The sequence below is a fragment of the Ochotona princeps genome, chromosome 7 (genome assembly GCF_030435755.1).
Source record: "Ochotona princeps isolate mOchPri1 chromosome 7, mOchPri1.hap1, whole genome shotgun sequence".
NCBI lineage: Eukaryota > Metazoa > Chordata > Mammalia > Lagomorpha > Ochotonidae > Ochotona > Ochotona princeps.
In genome coordinates, this window is record NC_080838.1 from 86,845,662 (window position 1) to 86,864,163 (window position 18,502).

At 48.9% G+C, this 18,502-nt stretch overlaps 1 protein-coding gene across 1 annotated transcript in view; it reads left to right on the forward strand.

Annotated features, from left to right (window-relative positions):
- The window catches only part of CSMD1 (CUB and Sushi multiple domains 1), a 652,915-nt gene that overhangs the window by 505,782 nt on the left and 128,631 nt on the right, over positions 1-18,502 (forward strand). Inside the window, exons 37-38 of the mRNA XM_058666667.1 lie at positions 3,006-3,215; positions 15,176-15,364. Coding sequence (XP_058522650.1) covers positions 3,006-3,215; positions 15,176-15,364 — 399 coding nt within the window. The remainder of the gene's footprint in view (positions 1-3,005; positions 3,216-15,175; positions 15,365-18,502) is intronic.

Genomic DNA, 18,502 nt, shown 5'->3' on the forward strand with positions numbered 1-18,502 from the left:
GTCACAGATGACTATTCAACAAAGAGCAATTCTTGTGTTTGACATTTTCATATATTTATAGAATTTTTAAATCTAGGGAGTTATTTTCTTGGTTACTTAGTTATGTGCAAGCTCATGGAAAGGTAATAACAACATCTTTATTTCAGTGGGAAGTGTTTGAAACCCATGCTTGCTGTCTTTACCATATTCATTCTGCATGTCCTTAAAACATACATGTATCAGAATGGCTAGGACAGTTTTAGATTGGATGTGTTAATTTGCTTTTCATCACCATAAAGAAGCACTTGTAGCTTCTGGCTCTGTGAAGAAGTATATTTTGATTCTTGATTATGAAGGCACACGGTGGGTTCATTGTGCAGTACTGACTTTCTGATTGGCAGAGTCCAACAGGCAGAGATGTCACATGACAGGAAACAGGGCATGGGTGTGCCTATGGATGCTGTCGGGACTTAATCACTGGCTCCACCCAAACAACCAGTCTGCTCCCCACGGCTCACACCTAAACATCATGCTTACCTCTTAGAGCCGTTCTCCTTGGACTCTGAGGACCAAACCCTTCACTCTACGTCCAGCTGATATCCACAGTGCTGCAAACCTCCTGACCACCTCCAATGTGTGTCCATTTGATGTGAATTTGACCTTTCATCCTAAATAACATCCCAAAGCCTAATTGATTTGCTCAAAATCTTTATTTACTTAATCGTTGCCTTTGCCTGCTCCAAAGTTTTACATCTGATTTCCCTTTGTTGTTCCTTTCCTCTCCTTAGCCAAACGGTAGCACAAACTGGGTCACTGCAGGAAGTGGTGGAACATAAGCTCCTGTTAGATCTTCTCTGATCATCATGGAATCTGAGGGAGTGGGGATTGTCAGACTTGGGCATAACTCTGTCCCTCCTGTTTTAGCTGAGCCTCCATTTGCTCATCTCTGTAGTGTGCCGACGGGATTGGCCACTCTGCTGGGTGGTTGTGCGGGAGAGGTTTGTTGGCCAATGAGATGTGGAGCTGGTCGGACAAGGCCGTTCTCTGCTCTTTGGTCCTCTTCATACCCCTTTTTTAATTCCCAATGAAATGGTTTTACTTGTGTGACTGAATGCTTTGAGGTTTTACTGATTTTTCACTAGTCTTTGTTTCTCTGTCTCTCTCCCTCTTTTCCTCTTTCTTCATTCACTGATTGCTGGATTCTGATAATCTCTCTTCCCATTAATTCCTGAGAAAATGGGTTTACATGTAGACTTCTTTTTTCTGCATTTACCCTTCAATAGAATGTAAGCATTATCTTTAACTTTTTCAGTGTAAGAGACATAATTGAAGACAAAGCTAAAATATATACCATCTATCACAAACAGGTGAAGAACAACCCAGAGTTGTCCTTACTCCTTGGGAGAACATTCTGAAGCTCGTACATACTCAGTACAGATTTCCTATGCAATTTAATTTATACAAAGGCTAATAGTTTTGGAGGTCTGTATAAGTTACATAAGTCAAACAATGCTTTCAAAAATCGTGTACTACTATAACAATCACCTTTATTTTTTGTTTTGACTTATACTGAATTACCAGCCAAAGCATATTTCCTCCACAGATCAATATGCCACCAGAAGGAGCAGCTGTATTTCAATATCTGGAAGCTGAGTTGTAACAGTCACTGGGTTGTGATTTACAGTCAATGCATCTTGTTGGGCTACTTGTCAATATTAGTGGCAATCCTTGTATGTGCAGCACAATTGAAGGTAGTCATTTTATAAAGGGATAGATGCTGTGTGCAATGGTGAGACACTCGGGAAGGATGAAAGCCACCGTGTAAGTTTATTACAGGCTTTTGGGCATGGACTGATTCATCCTTGCTGAAGCTGTTGCTATCCTGCAGATGTTGTAGCATAGGATCATAGCACACCATTCATGGCTGTTACACCCAAGGAAGCCAATACAGAGGAACACACACTGATTAAGATTTGAAGATCCGTTATTGTGCCCCAGCATGGTAGCCTAGTGGCTAAAGTCCTTGCCTTGTATGTCCTGGGTACCCCTATGGGTGCCGACTCTAATTCTGGCAACCCCACTTCCCATCCAGCCCCCTGCTTGTGTCCTGGGAAAGCAGTTGAGGACGGCCCAAAGTCTTGGGACCCTGTACCTTCATGGGAGACCTGGAAGAAGCTCCTGGCTCCTGACTTTGAATCCGCTCAGCTCTGGCCATTTCAGTCACTTGGGGAGTAAATTATCAAACAGCAGATCTTTTTCTCTGTCTCTCATCCTCTCTGTATATCTGACTTTCCAATAAGAAATAAAATAAATCTTTAAACAAAAAAAAAACCCTTTATTTCTGGCAGTGGATGAGGGCTCATGCCTGATGGCCTTTTGATCCTGGACTACAAAACAGCAGGTTTATGGTGGGAAAAAAATACACAAACCAGGAGGGGTTTAGGGGAACTGAGCTAATATGGAACTACCTTAGGGATGAAAAACTACTAATCACTAACATCATAAGCCTTTGTTGCTGTACCCTTTATTGTTAAGGCAAATGAAACTCACTTTTTTCTGAGTCATGCTTCAACAACCTGATCAGGGTATTTGAGCATCCTTGCCAACCAAGATGTGTTTTCTCAGCCAGGTTACACACTCACAGGTGTGGGGGTACCTCACCTAAGATGGAGCACAGCTCAACATGGAGCCCTTCAGCTCACCCCTGCTGTTTCACAGCTGTGGTCCTTATCATGGAAAATATTCAGTGTTATTCCTGCACATGCGTGCCAATGAGCACCATCCTCTAGTTACCCTGCGACCCGCGTCCCTGTGGAGCAATGTCAGGTGCCCAAGGGATTCCATGGGTGGAGTTCATGGTCCAGGCAGAGAAGAAACGGGCAAAGTCCATTGTAACCGCAAGTTCTTGCTCTCCACTGTTGAGCTGCCCTGTTTCACAGCAGGGTCAAGCTCCTGTCGCTCCTGCTGAGTGTTGACTTTGCACATTCTGACATGAAACGTAACTAATTGTGCATTTGTTTTTATAGGAGCACACATCCAGTTTCTGAATTTCTCCACGGAAGCAAACCATGACTACCTTGAGATTCAGAACGGCCCTCACCACAGCAGCCCGATGATCGGGCAGTTCAGTGGGAGCGACCTGCCGGCAGCGCTGCTGAGCACCACGCACGAGACACTCATCCACTTCTACAGTGACCACTCGCAAAACAGGCAAGGCTTCAAGCTCCTGTACCAAGGTGAGGAGTGCCCGGCAACCCTCAACTCGCGGCTCGCACCTCCAAGGGCCGATGTGTACAGCTGAGCAGATTGTTAAGGCATTTTCATTTGTATACTTTTAAACCTATTTGAAGGGCATATATATATATATGAGAGAATCAAGCTCCCTTCTAGTGGTTTTTCTCCTTCAAAAGTCTGCAGTAGCCAGAAACAGAACAAGTGGAAGCCAGAAGCCAGAAACTCAACCCTAGCCTCTCGTGAGTGGTGGGGACTTGAGTCCCAGGGTGTGCACAGTTAGACCATGACATTGGAAGTGGAGCCAGGACTCAAACAAACCCAGACACCTTGCTGGGAGATGTCAGTACTCAAGTGATGCCTCAACCTTCATGCCAAATGCCCACCACAGGAGTGTCCTTTAGTACCAAGATGGCTTCTCACCGTGGCCATCCTTGAGCGAAATGAAGGCAGGGACTGGAGGCGTGCAGTCAGGCGCAGCCCTACATCTGCTCACACTCCCTGCCTTCCCACCCCACCTTCTCTGGTGATGTCAGAGCCCCTGCCAGCCACTCAGCCTCCCTCGTTCACTTGTCCAGTCTCAGGACAGGGGAGGGCAGAAGAGGGGTGAGGCAGTCCCTCGGCCCTGGGAATGTAATCCCGGTCACTCAGCCTCCTCCTTGTTCGCTGCGTGTCCTGGTCCTAATTCCCTCAGGACAGAGGAGGGGTGAGGCAGTCCCTCGGCCGTGGGAATGTAATCCCGGTCACTCAGCCTCCCTCGTTCACTTGTCCAGTCTCAGGACAGAGGAGGGCTGGGAAGGGGCGAGGGTGAGGCAGAGTCCCTTGGCCATGGGGATGTGGTCCCAGCAGCAGAGCTAGGCTGCATGTCCTGCTCTCAGCACATTCAGGTTATGCCAGGATGATAGAAAAGCTCAGCGTCTAAACTTGAACCTTTGTTCCTCCGTTCAAATGTGAACGTTCTTAAGAAAAGTTTGAGCCAACCGTTGTCAAAGCCATTTTGACACATGAAAGAGTTCAACATTTTCATTACACACAAAATAATTTAGCTGGCCTTTTGTTGAATACTGTTCAATCAAACAAAGTTTAGAATGCCAAATCCAAGGAGATTTTTTTCAGGCATGGCTGAATCACTTGCTTTCCCCAGTGCCTCAGCCTGACCTCAGAAACAGAACTTAATACCTTGTGACTGAGAAGCTGGTTTTTCCTGTGGAATTTTCAGGTGTTTGAACTTAGATTCCTCCATGAAGCTGGAAATGTAAACACAGACTTTCAGGCGAGAGGGGAGAGAGGCAGTGAAGTCCGTGGCGCTGAGCAATGGCCAGGAATTTTCCATGCCTTGTGCCCAATCTTGCTTCTCCTCAACTCTGCCCTTCACCCATCCTCCTTCCTCAACAGAACCTGCACTTCTTCAAAGGGAACTCCAGGCCAAAAGCAACTCCCTGCAGGGGTGGTGGGGCAGGTCCACTTAGACCTGTGCCTATTTCCTGTTTCTCCCCCAGGCAGCCCATTTGTGCCTGTTCCCTCTCTTTGTACTGTCACAGAGGCATGGCATCAGGACTACCTTCTCCTAGGATTTCAGCCACTACCTGCTGAGTGGACTTTTCTAAGCACTGTCTCCAGTGAGCTCTCATCTCTCTCTCTCTCTCTCTCTCTCTCTCTCCTATCTTCCCTCCCTCCCTCTCCCCTCTTCTCTCTCTCTTCAACTCTTGATATGTTGTATTTAAGGCATCTTTGTTTCCTGATCTTCCAGCTTCTACTTTTTTAAAAAGATTTATTTTGTCTTTATTTTTTTTTTAGCAGAAAGGCAGATATACAGAGAGAAGGAGATACAGGGAGAAAAATCTTCCATCCGTTGGTCCACTCCCCAGATGGTTACAGTGGCCGGAGCTGAGCCAATCCAAAGCCAGGAGCCAGGAGCCAGGAGCCAGGCACTTCTTCCTGGTCTCCCACATGGGTGCAGAGTCTGAAGGCTTTGGGCCACCCTATACTGCTTTCCCAGGCCACAGTCAGGGAGCTGGGTAGGAAGTGGAGCAGCCAGGACATGGATTGGTACTCAAGGAGAGGATTTAGTCCCTAGGCTGCCATGCTGGGCTCCAGCTTCTATTTTTTTTCAAGATTTATTTATTTTTTATTACAAAGTCAGATATACAGAGAGGAGGAGAGACAGAGAGGAAGATCTTCCATCCAATGATTCACTCCCCAGTGACTGCAACGGCCAATGCTGCACCGATCCAAAGCCAGTAGCCAGGAACCTCTTCCAGGTCTCCCATGCGGATGCAGGGTCCCAAGGCTTTGGGCCGTCCTCGACTGCCTTCCCAGGCCACAAGCAGGGAGCTGGATGGGAAGTGGAGCTGCCGGGATTAGAACTGGCAATGATATGTTATCCTGGAGTGTTCAAGGCGAGGACCTTAGCCGCTAGGCCACTGTGCCAGGCCCTCCAGCTTCTATTTTATGATAAATGTATCCCCAAGGCTAGTCTGTACCAGCACTGCCGATTTCCACACCTTTTCCTTGGCTCTTGTCCATCCTTGCCTGGCGTTTACTGGCCATTCTGTGACATCGTCTTCTATTTCTGTCGGTGTGTATGCCATGCTGGCCTCCTGGCTTGTGCTCCCTTGCAACACCAGGCATGGCTCCCACTGCTTGATTGTAGCTACAGGATGCACACAGTCCCTCAGTTTTTCTGCTGTCCTGTTGGCTCCGTCCTTTCTGCCCCTGCTTCCTTGTGTCCTCCAGGTGACAGCCTGATGTCCGGGGCTCAATGGGCGTCCCTCATACTTCCCTCACATGTTCTCCCACGTATTATCTGCACTCTTGGCTATAGTGAGCATGATCAGCATGTGTGTCTGGTAACTCCAGCGTGTGTGGCTCTGTTCCAGCCTTCCTGGAGCGCGAGGACTGTGTGGGTGTTGAAAGCATCCGTCCCTCAGATCCAGTCATTCTCCCTGTCAAGCTTTCCTTCCTGTATCCCTGTCAATCAGTGCATTGCACAATGTCCCTGCAGGCCTATGCCCCTGTCTCCATCTCTGTCACCCCAGGAGCTACAAGCTTCCTTGAATTCAGTCTGTCTTAATCCCTACTGAATGCAGAAGTTGCTATTAAAACTGCTAAGCCAACAACAGGTGTGCAGCCCTGGTGGCGTGTGGTCATGCTCCGAGTCAGGTGTGTTGGTGCCCATGCGAATGTATGGAACATGATTTCAAACTGATGCCGTTAGCTTTCAGAGCTCTGCAGGAGGATGTTTCCTAGCTACCAGCGGCACCTCTGACTCTGGGTCACAGGTAAACTCACACACCCCATGTTCAGGAAGCTGCTGAAGCAATTGTGTGACTCCCTGAGCCTGGACTTTGACAGAAACACACATAGCCAATGCCTCTGCATTTGTATGTAAGGGGCTGCCCTGAACCTGGGCAACCCCAGGGCTCTGTGACCCCTTCGCCTTTTGCAGGGAGGCCTGGCATGACCCCTCCGCCTCACAGGGAAGGTCCAGCGTGACCCCCTGTCTCTCACAGGGAGCACCTGGTATCACCCTCTCCGTCTCTCCCAGGGAGGTGTGATCCCTCTATCTCTCCCAGGGAGGGCCCATTGTGACCCCTCCGTCTGTCCCAGGGCCACTGTGGTTGTTCTGGAACTACCTGCTACTGTAGTCTGCAGACATCAGCAGCTGTCCCAGTCACTCAGCCAACAAGCAGTCCCACACTGCGTTCCACCAGCCCTCAAGGCAGGTGCAAAGCAGGCCACCCTGATTCCAGCTTCACTAGCAAGCCTGGGGAACAGACAGACTGAGATGCTGCCTGGCAGTACAGGCAGAGCCCAGGTCTCGGGCCTGGACCAGGGACCGGAGTTACCCTTCCCCAGCACGTATCCTCCCTCCTCCATGCTGAGCCCCACCCGTCCAGAGGGAGGCCAACATCTGTCTGAAAACAGGAAAACATACAAGCTTTTCTGGTTATTTTGGTTATTCTTTAGAATCTCAAACACTCCTTTGATTTGTTCTGCTATGTTTGGATTGTAATGTGTACATATGTTATTGATTCTTTCAATATTTGCTAAAATATTACCTCTCTAACAACTGTCAGAATCTGATCAGATCAAACTAACAGATGTGATTGCCCAGGGTCCAATCAGCTTAGAATTAGAGCATAGAGGGCCCGATGCGATAGCCTAGCAGCTAAAGTCCTAGCCTTAAACACGCCAGGATTCCATATGGGTACCAGTTCTAATCCCAGGAGCCCTGTTTCCTGTCCAGCTCCTTGTTTGTGGCCTGGGACAGCAGTCGAGGACAGCCCGAAGCCTTTGGACCCTGTACCCGCGTGGGGGACCTGGAGGAGGCTTCTGGTTTTGGATCGGCTCAGCTCTAGCCATTGTGGCTGCTTAGGGAGTGAACCATCAAACGGAGGATCTTCCTCTCAGCGGGTGAGAAGCAGGGTGGAAAGGGGCTGAGCAGGGAGGTACAGTCTGAGCACTGCTGTGTCACAGTGTGCTGTGTCACACTGTCGCCCTTGCTGGCTATGCCTGGGGTTTGGGCGGTGGAGCCCCTCTCCACTTTCACATTCTGATGTCTAGGATCCTATGCTTGCATCGTCCTGCTTCAGGAGGGTCGGTCACAGTGTGAACACTGCACCCCGTAGCTTCCGTTCAATCCGGCTCAGCGGCTTTCCCATATGTCAGTTAGCCTGAGCTTGACATCTGAGCAGTAGGAACAACATGCAGCATTGTGTATCACAAGCCACTAGCTGCACTTCAGCTCAGTGATTCATAACTCTGTGACATCTCACCCATTTTCAGCTTTTCACTTCCTCATTGGCATTGCAAAAAAAATGTCTACAGGGACCCATATTTGAAGCATTTAAAACAGTAAAAATATGTTTCAGGATCTTTTTTTTTTTTTCCTTGATATTTTCCAGGTAGGGTTCTTTAGGCCAAATCTACGTTTTCAAAATCTGCCACTTACGCTGATCTGAAGACTAGGGTCATGTGATTGCCATAGCTGGCTCAAAAGAGGTGATATAATTCTTAAATTGTTGGCATTTGGAACCTGTTGTCAGGTGACTTTTCCCTGCCCAGTCTTCTCTCATGTGCTAGAATTTGTGTCCCTACATGGGCAAGAGTCCCATGTTGTTGGAACAGGGCCCCTTGCAGAGCAGTGGGATCCAGGATCCAACAGCCGCCCTGTGCTCATGCCCCTGTCAGCAGCCAACCAAGAGCATTGGGACTCAGCAGTCCTCACTTGGGCTGCATCGCTGGTTGGTGAAGCAAAGGTTTTATACCGGACACCTGACCCTAGATATCCACCTTTAAAAAGTGTTCCCAAATCATATATGTGTGATAAAGGTAATATAGTTAGCTATAAGCTCAGAATTCTAATTTTTTGTAGATCCTTCTATCTGCCAGAGATGAAAGTTAACGATAGTTTGTCAGTGTTGATCATTTTATCCACTTTGTGAATTGGTGAGATGGCCCTTCGTTCTGATTTGTAGCGGCAGCAGCCTCCCCTGGTTCGTGGGGGGGTTTCTAAGCCGAGGGCGTCATTACGGTTCCCAGGAGGGTCTTTCCATCATGCACACGAGTCTCATCCTTCTCAGGGATGTCTGCATTGCGTGCCTTATTCTTGGGCTTTGACATTTATTTATGGCCACAAGAAGATAAAAATGCAACCAGTGCACATATCTGTCTTGAAGTTCAATGACTTATGCAGAAGTTTTTAAACTAAAATCAAGTTCACGTGCTCTGTTTCTAAGTCAAGAACAGGAAAATGGATGAGTGTATGAAGATATTTATCAACTATAACTAGATATTCATATGAAATATAGTGATGCTGGAGAGATGACTGCATGGTAGCGCTGGGCGCCACATGACACACTCGAGGTGAATCAGTGTGTGAGAACATATGCTGCAACAGCTTTCCTGCTGTGGGAGTCAGGCTCAGTACCTGCGCCGTGGCTGGGTGGCATCGCAGGCTTCCACATCAGGGTGTCTGCTCATGGCTCTGCTCCAGAGTCAAGCTTCCTGTGAACACACAGCCTGGCCAGCAGCAGATGAGATCACAGGGATTTGGGCCCTTGTGCCACAGATGTGTGACTTGAGCTGAGTTCCTGGTGCCAGACCCAGCCCTGAGTGTTATAAGCATTTGGGCCTACTCTCACTCTCTCTCCCTCCCGCCATCTCTCTGTCATTACCTTTAAAATACATAGTTTTTAAAGATTTATTTTTATTTTTATCGCAAAGTCAGATATACAGAGAGAGGGAGAGACAGAAAGGAAGAGCTTCCGTCCGATGATTCACTCCCCAAGTGACTTCAACGGTTGATGCTGTGCCGATCTGAAGCTACACGGGTCTCCCACACGAGTGCAGGGTCCCAGGGCTGTCCTCCACTGCCTTCCCAGGCCACAAGCAGGGAGCTGGGTGGGAAGTGGGGCTGCTGGGATTAGAACCAGTGCCCATATGGGACCCCGGCACATTCAAGGTGAGGACTTTAGCCACTAGGTCACCATGCTGGTCCCTAAAATACACAATTTAATAGAGACTTTCCCAGTTGCACATCTGGGATGACAGCGTTTGGGCACTGTCTTAGTTGTTCAGTCCTGTGTTGGTTTGGGCACTGGAATGGATTATCATAATGCCGTGAGGGTTTGCTGTGTGGGAACATGAGTGCCTTGCTTTTGGTCTTTGAAGTTAACCTTATTGAAGTTGGGTCTTTGTATTGCCCAGCACATTCCTACATTGAAAGCATAAACCCATTTAGCAAAGGGGATTGTCCAGTGCTGAACCCTGGAAGAGAACTGTTAGTGCCTCAACCACAGGAGGTGGAAACATCTTAGTCCAAAGGCCCACTGTTTTCCTGTTGCTGTCACTTGGCTTGTTAAACACCATGTGTTAGTGAGAGCTGTCAGCAACGCCAGCGTTGCCATATACCCCGAGTCGAGCGGAGGGACTAGGGTTACAAAGAAGACAACACACACTGGGCCATTCGTGCAAAGAGAATGCCGCTTTATTGAAGTCTAGCCTGTCTTTTATACTCTCTGGTTCCTCCCAGTATTTTTCCACCCTTCAAGCAGCTCCTAAGACCCCCAGGGGCATCCTGATAAACGGGAAGCAGGGAAGCAGGAACTTGCGGTTAAGCCAGGAACTAAACATGTCAGGCCAAGATTGTGCATCCTGTTACCCCTTGAAAAACAAGCTAAGCTGTGGAGTTAACCCTTGGGAGACCGGGCCCTGCAGAGAGTGGCACATGCTGAGTCCACCCATTCATCATGGTTCTTGTGAGACTGTGAGGTTGCCTGAACTGCACTGATGAGTAAAGAGGCTGAGGTGGTGATGGTAGGTTTTCCCCCTCAGGAAGGGAGCAGTGATGCTGCCTGTGTGTAGAGTGAGTGGCTTCAGAACTCATCCCATTTGGGGCAGTGAATGCACCAGGCACTCATGAGACAAGGGTGCTTTGTGTACGAGGCTGAGCTTTTCTGCAAGGTCATGTCCTGAGCAAGGCAGGGTTAGCCAGGAAATATCAAAGGGTCTTGCCCCATCCTCTGTTACTTAAGCATTGACCTAAGCTCTCATAGGAGATTGTGTATAAAGAAGCTGCTTTCACTCCCAAAAACCAGCCCCTGGGAGGTGCCTTGTATGGCCACACCCATCATCTCCTGGGCATCCCCAGAGAATGCAGGAAAGTGGCATCCAAAGCCAAGGAGTACCCTGAGTCCCTGTGGTTCCCCTCCCCCCGGAAACCAGGATCCAAATGGGCATGGTTTTCCACGCTGTGGGTTTGCTGAGAGTAGACGCATGGATCTCAGCCTTCTGCTCCCTCAGGCCCCGCCCAGTCCCCCACACACAAGCCAGCCACACACCTGTGTCCTGCTGGGTCCAGGTTGCTTTCCTGAAGGCCTGCATGGGAATTCCAGACATGAGAAGCAAGGGCACCTTGGTCTTGGCCTGTCCATTTCCGTCAGAGCTGTGGCAGCCTTCTAGTGAGTCATGGAACCTTATTGGTTCATTTATCACCACACTGGGTTCTGTGCTCCCCCAGAACCTTCCTGGAACTCAAGGTTGCGGCCTCACCCCACAGTTATCATGTTGGGATGTCAGTCAGCCCACCACCAGGGTCCCTACTGTTCTGCCAGACTCTTCAAAGTCCTTCTATGCTTCTCAGGGGTAGATTTCTCTGTTGATGATTCTCTCTTTAATTCCGTGTTTCAAAGATAAGACTGGCAAATCTGACTGAGTCAGCAGATACGACCTCTGTTGTCAAGCAAGGGAATGAGCAAATGGAAGATCTTCAGCTGAAAAATAATCTGGAAATTGCAACCTATCAAGCAAACACTAAGGAAGTTTTTCTGGTTAACCTTTTAATTCTTAAGCTATTTTATATATTTAAATTAGCATCTCGGAGCTAATGTTTGACAGTAGGTGCAGAGCCGGTGAGGGAGGCCCCTTTACCTGCAGGCCAGGAGCCCAGGCACCAGCCGCAGCCCTCTGGAGCCAGCTCCACCTGCAGGCCTGGAGCACAGTGTTCGGCCGCAGCCCTGTGGAACTGGCTTCACCTGTGGGCCAGGAGCCCAGCCATCAGCCGCAGCCCTTGGGAGCTGGCTCCACCTGCAGGCCAGGAGCCCAATGTTAGGCCGCAGCCCTCTGGAGCTGGCTTCACAGGTACTTGTGCCCAAAGCCAACCAGGGAAAACTCCTTGCCCCTGTGTGGAGCAGCAGGGAACACAAATCTTCCAAAATTCATCCATGTTTTAGCACACCAACAATTCTTTTTATTGTTTTATTATCATGCAGATTCTAGTATGATTTTTTATAACCATGCATGCCTCACGTGTAATGTGTAACAGTGAACTCAGATTTGGGAAAGGCATTTAAGAAAAGATAATGTGGCTTAAATAACTGCATGTGTGAAATACTGATATTAGCATTGCAGTAGCGAAATAGTCCATTAGACAACATGTTTAGAATATCTGGACGTAGTGTGCCTGATGCATAGCGTCTAACTCAGTATTCAAAATAATTGACATTGAAAATGCTTAAAAGGATTCTGAAACAAGTCTTGGACTTGGGAGTATTATCTTTGCTGAGATAGGATTGGCAAAGAATGAAATGGGCTCTGAGTTTTCAAAATGTATTCATTCCCAAGTAACACACATGAAGAATCTCCCTTTGTGGTCAGCTCCTCCCACCTGGCAGTTGCGCACGTAAATAGGCTGAGTCGCAGTCCCAGCTCAGAGTTTAGGCAGCACCGTGTGGCACCCCTGCTGGTGCCCCACATGCTGCCCACCACCCCTTCTGCCCACCACCCCTACTCCCTGCCAGCCACCCCTGCTCCCTGCCACCCCGACACTCACCAAACTTGCTGCCCACCATCCTTGCTCCCTGAAACCCCTGCTACCCCTGCTGTCCATTACCCTGCTGCCCACCAGCCCTGCTGCCCATCACCCCTGCTGCCACCACCCCTGCTACTCACCAGCCCTGCTGCCCACCAAACTTGCTGCCCACCACACCTGCTGCCCATCACCCCTGCTGCCACCACCCCTGCTACTCACCAGCCCTCTGCCCATCACCTCTGCTGCCCACCACACCTGCTGCCCATCACCCCTGCTGCCCACCAGCCCTGCTGCCCACCACACCTGCTGCCCATCACCCCTGCTACCCATCATCCCTGCTGCCCATCACCCCTGCTACCCATCACCCCTGCTGTCCATCACACCTGCTGTCCATCACACCTGCTACCCATCACCCCTGCTGCCACCACCCTGCCTTGCTTCTCTTTCAGTCTTCTCTTTCAGCTCACAGCAATTTTTCATGGAGAACCACTTGTTGACTTACTTGTGTCTATTTCCTGAAGGAGGGTACAGACTTTCTGAGATCAAGACCCACTGGTGCCTCTCCTGCACCTGTAGGTGGTCCTGAAACCATAGCGGATGATAGAAGACTTCCAGTTCCCTCAGTCTGTGAGTGGCTGATTCTGCCACACCCAGTCAGCAGGAGGTGGAAGCTGCCCCTGGAGGTGGAAGCTGAAAGAAAACTGGTTGAATTTCAGTTTCATTCCCTTTCATATGGGTGAATTACATCAGCAGGAAAGGTCCGTTCCTACAATCCTAGTTTCATGTGCCCCTAAAGAAGACTGGATTGTGGTTTCTAAAGTATCCAAACAGACTGCAAAATGGAATTAAGGAAATGTAGCACATCACAATTCACTATGTCTGCAGGTGTGTGAATGTATGTGTCTGTTAAATGCTGCTGATGTTGCTGTTCAGCTGGCAGGTCTGAACCAGCCACCATCTGGGCAGTAAATTATCTTCGAGTGTTTTACTTGAAAACATTAGATAGAGAGGAACTGACAGCAAGATCTTCCATCCACTGGTTCACTCCTCAGGTGACCGTAACAACCAGAGCTGAGCCAGACCAAAACCAGGGTTAAGGAGCTCTGTGTGCTTTCCCAAGCAGGTGACTGGAACCCAAGGACTTGGGCCATCTTTCACTACATTTTCCAGGCCATTATCAGGGAGCTGGATTGGAAGCAAAGCAGCTGGGACAGGAACCAGTGCATTGCAAGCGGTAACCTTACACTCTGTGCCACAATGTTGCATTCCATATTGAGTTCTATGCACCAGAGAAGGCACTGACTGGATGAGAAAGTGCTCAGTTTCATCCACTGTTCCTTCATAAAATCCAGATGTCCTGTGTGAGCACTGGGTGTTGTCATGTGTAGGTTCAGCGTCTGCCTGGGATCTCCACATCCAGTGTCAGAGGCCCTCTCTCTGTTCCAGTCCTATGTGACTCTGCTTGACGCAGCCTTGTGCTAATGCACATTGCAAGAGAGAATGAATGAGAGCTGCTCAGGCGCTTGGGTCTGCACCCTCTGGGGAAGGCCTGCATAGTGCTCCCGGCCTCAGCGTGGTTCAGCTGTGGCTGCTACAGGCGCTGAGCACTGAACCAACCGGCAGATGGGATTTCTCTCTCCTGTTATTCTGTCTTTGAAATAAGTAAATACATGATGACTAATATATATGTGTACCATGTGTGTAATTCCTGTAAAATTTGGCTAATGCAAAGTCTCCAGCAGTGGAAGAACAGAGTATTTGCTCTCCTCTGTGCCCAATGTGTTGAAGAGATCTGGGATTCCATCGGTGTGATTATGACTTAGTAAGCGTCTCTGTTTTGGAGTTAGGGAGGACACTTCCTTGCCTCATATCACGAGGTTTCTGTGACAACTGATATTCCCACAGCGCTAGCCGAAGCTGCTCCCCGAGCATGACGGCTGTATCCTTAAGGATGACCCTGTTGTTTCCTGTTGCTGTTGTAGAGAACAAAGCCACTATTGTGGTCATTTGGGGAGTGAACCAGCAGACCAAAGATCTTTTTGTCTCCTTCTCTCTGTCAATCTGCCTTTCCAATAAAAATAAATAGATCTTTAAAAAAAATAGCACAGGATGCTTTATGTTGTAAAAGCTGTACCTGCGATTTCTTGGCTTAGTAATTCTACAATTCTGTTTGCTTAGGAAAAATAGCATGGAATGGGTTTCCTGATTTTGATTGCACTGAAAAGGTTGAAGACCCAATGACTGCACAAACCTCTGCTTGTCGGAAAGCCTTAGGGTGCTGGTGGTTCTTAATTTCACATGATTTTCAGATGTGGGTTCACTGAGTCTTATTTATGGGCCTTATTATTTTTATGTGTAACTTAAAGAAATCAGTTCACATTGGGTGCTTGTCTTGTGAGGCTGACGTCAGAACTCTGCTTCGTGAGTGTGACTCCCCTTCCGCAGTGTCTGGTGTTTGTAAGATGTGCATGGTGGCAGCTCTGTTATTGGCCGTACCAGCTGTTGTTTCTGTCAGGGTGTCCATGGACAACTCGGGAAAGACTTTTGTTCAAATTTGTATACAGAAAGCGAGTCTGCTGACACTGTCCCTCTTCTGTTCCTGCGATGCAGCTGCTGGTTTTTGAGCAGTGTTTTGTCTGCTTGTTCTTCTAGCCTATGAGTTACAGAACTGCCCGGACCCACCCCCATTCCAGAACGGGTACATGATCAACTCGGACTACAGTGTGGGGCAGTCCATATCATTCGAGTGCTATCCTGGGTACATCCTGATTGGACACCCTGTGCTCACCTGCCAGCATGGGATCAACAGAAACTGGAACCACCCGTTTCCACGATGTGACGGTAGGTTCATGATTTTCCCTTTGGGCCAAGCAGACCGGTCATGACGGAATAGAGTATGAGGCAGCCAGGAACCACCAGGCAATGATTAATTACTTGATTCAACCAGTATTCACAGGGTATCTCTTGTACTCAGCAAATATCATAAACCACTAAGTTAAAAAAAAAAAAAAAACAGCCCTTGCTCCCAAGGAAATTACAAAGCTAAAATAAAATTGATAAACGGTACTGAGGCCACTGAAGAGCATGAACAAGGAGCATGGCAGGCTGGGTAGCAGGTGCAGAGAGGGTGCCACTGGGGAAGGGGTCAGCAGAGCACCTGCCTGCAGGGTGAGTGGGATGGGCTCTGGGCATATCTGTTCAAGTCCCCAGTGATCCCTGTTTCTCAGTTTCAGAAAACTGAATTCCGTTTGTGGTGGTGAGCCCTGGAAGGGCCTACGCTTTTGCTGGTGTGAGATGGAAGAGACCCCAGATGGGAGGAAACAGGGTTAACTTGACTGCCAGGCCAGGCAGTGTGAGGGAGAGTCAGGAGGCGAGGCCTGGGTCAGGTTCCAGGGCAGCAGGAAGGGGCTCTGTTGTCCCTGGGTGCCCCCACTCCACAGGAATCAGGGCTGTACAGGAGGTGAGGCCTGGGTCAGGTTCCAGGGCAGCAGGAAGGGGCTCTGTTGTCCCTGGGTGCCCCCACTCCACAGGAATCAGGGCTGTACAGGAGGTGAGGCCTGGGTCAGGTTCCAGGGCAGCAGGAAGGGGCTCTGTTGTCCCTGGGTGCCCCCACTCCACAGGAATCGGGGCTGTATATCCTATGGAATGCCCATGTTGATGACCAGTTGGAAACTATCCTAGTTCCCTGTAAAACAGTTGGATAAAGTTCTCTTTAAAATTGAAGGCTGGGGCCCAGCATGGTGGCCTAGCAGCTAAACTCCTCGCCTTGAACGCCCCGGGATCCCATATGGGCACAGGTTCTAATACCAGCGGACCCACTTCCCATCCAGCTCCCTGCTTGTGGCTTGGGAAAGCAGTCGAGGACAGCCCAAAGCCTTGGGACCCTGCACCCGTGTGGGAGACCTGAAGGAAGTTCCTGGCTCCTGGCTTCGGATCGGTGCATCGGCCTTTGCGGTCACTTGGGGAGTGAATCATCGGACAGAAGATCTTCCTCTCTGTCTTTCCTCCTCTCTGTATATGTGACTTTGTAATAAAAATTAAAAAGAATAAATCTTTAAAAAAAAATTGAAGACTATCAGAAAGGTATAAATCTATTGTTTCATCCTTTTGAATACAGTCTTTTTTAATAAGCAGTGAACAGCAATGTGACCCTTTGAAGTGACAACCTCTGACCTCCCACCAGGGAGGGGCAGCGATCTGGCTGTGCTTGGGTTTTCACTGTAGAAGTTCCAGGGTCCAGATGCGGGGCTTGGTATCCCCTCTTTCTCTGAAGCCATCTGGCAGCTGTTAGAAAAACCCATTCTTAGTCTAACACTCATTTAATTACATGTAAAACAGCATCTGATAAATCAACTTTGTAAAACCATAGCAGGAGCCCATCTGATATTTTCCGTGCAAACACTCCTAGAATCCTTTAGTACTGCGCTATTAAAATTAATACTCATGCATTTATATTTACAAATTACTTTGAAATAATCACAGGTTTATTTTTCTTATTTATGGCAGATTACTTGGCTTGATAGGAAAGAATAAATATTTAATTTGATCTTGACTTTGGAAACCCAGCCTTCTTATGCAGAGGTGGTTGTGTTGACTTAGATTTAGTGACAATAACAAAATCCAGCGAGCTTTGTGTAGCACTGTTGGAAGGCTACACCACGTTCTTCAGTCCCTGCATGGTGTTTGGTGCCACCCAGAGTTAACCCAGGGACCCCCAACTTCCAACAAGGCTCTGGGTGGACACTCATCTGGGTTGCTCACCAAAAGCCATGGTACTCAGGGTTACCTGAGTGAGAGGGAATCTTCCAGGGGAAAGGCAACTGGCTGGTGTCAAGCAGGGCACCCGGCAGCTCTCTGGGCTGCCCAGGCTTAGGGGCTGCCTGGCATGTGGTACCTGGAGTTTCCACTGGGACTCTGCAGCCTGCTGCCTGGTGAGTCCTCTGGCTGATCTCAGGCTGCAGGGTCCCTAATGCTGCTGATTTGGGTCTGTCTGGCGTGGCAGGTGGGCCCAGCCTCATATCACAGGAAGATCCCCTGTCGGCTATTCTGTGATTCTTTTCCAGACAAAGCACACCTTACTGGGCAACACTTCTGTTTGTTCTTTTAAGCCTGATGCTTCTCTGGGCCCAGAGTGATAGCCTGGTGGCTAAATCATTGCATTGAGTCTGTCTCAGGATCCCATATGGGGGCCAGTTCCTGCCCAGCTGCTCCACTTCCCATCCAGCTCCCTGCTTGTGGCCTGGGGAAACAGTGCAGAATGGCCAAGGTCTTGGGTCCCTGCATCCATGTGGGAGACACAGAAGAAGCTTCTGGCTTTGGATTGGTTCAGTTCCATCCATTGCAGTCACTTGAAGAAGTGAACCAGTGGATGGAAGATGTTTCTCTCTGTCTCCCTTTGTCTCTGTATATCTGCCCTTCCAAATAAAAAAAAAAGAGTGATGATTTTAAATTAAAAGTCAGCATGGGAGACAGAGGCAGAGAGACAGAGAGAGAGAAAGAAAGAGAGAGAGAGAGAAAGAGAGAGAGAGAGAGAGAGAGAGAGAGAAAGAGAGGTCCACTGCTTCAGTCCCTAAATTGCCAGCAGGGATCCTACCTGGCACATCGTTATTGGTTGCAGGTGTCCCAGGGGCAGGACCCCCAAGGCCAAGTCTTACCACGGAAGGACTGTTGCAGGTGTCTGCCTTCCTGCCAAGAGGGTCATAAACAAAACAATACATCAGAGTCCTGGAACATGAGTTAATAAAGGAAACCAAAAGTCAATCAAATCCACTATACAAAGCATTTGCTCCTCTTCTTAAAAATGTATTTTATTCCTTTGAAAGTGTCATGAAGAGGAGTGTGAGAGAGGGAGGAAGATCTTGCTTCTGCTGGTTCATTCCCCAAATGGCCTCAGTTGCCAGAGAAGCAGATCAAAACCCGGAGCCATGAGCTCCCTGGATTGCTCATGTGGGTAAGGGGCCCAGGGACCCGGGCCATCCT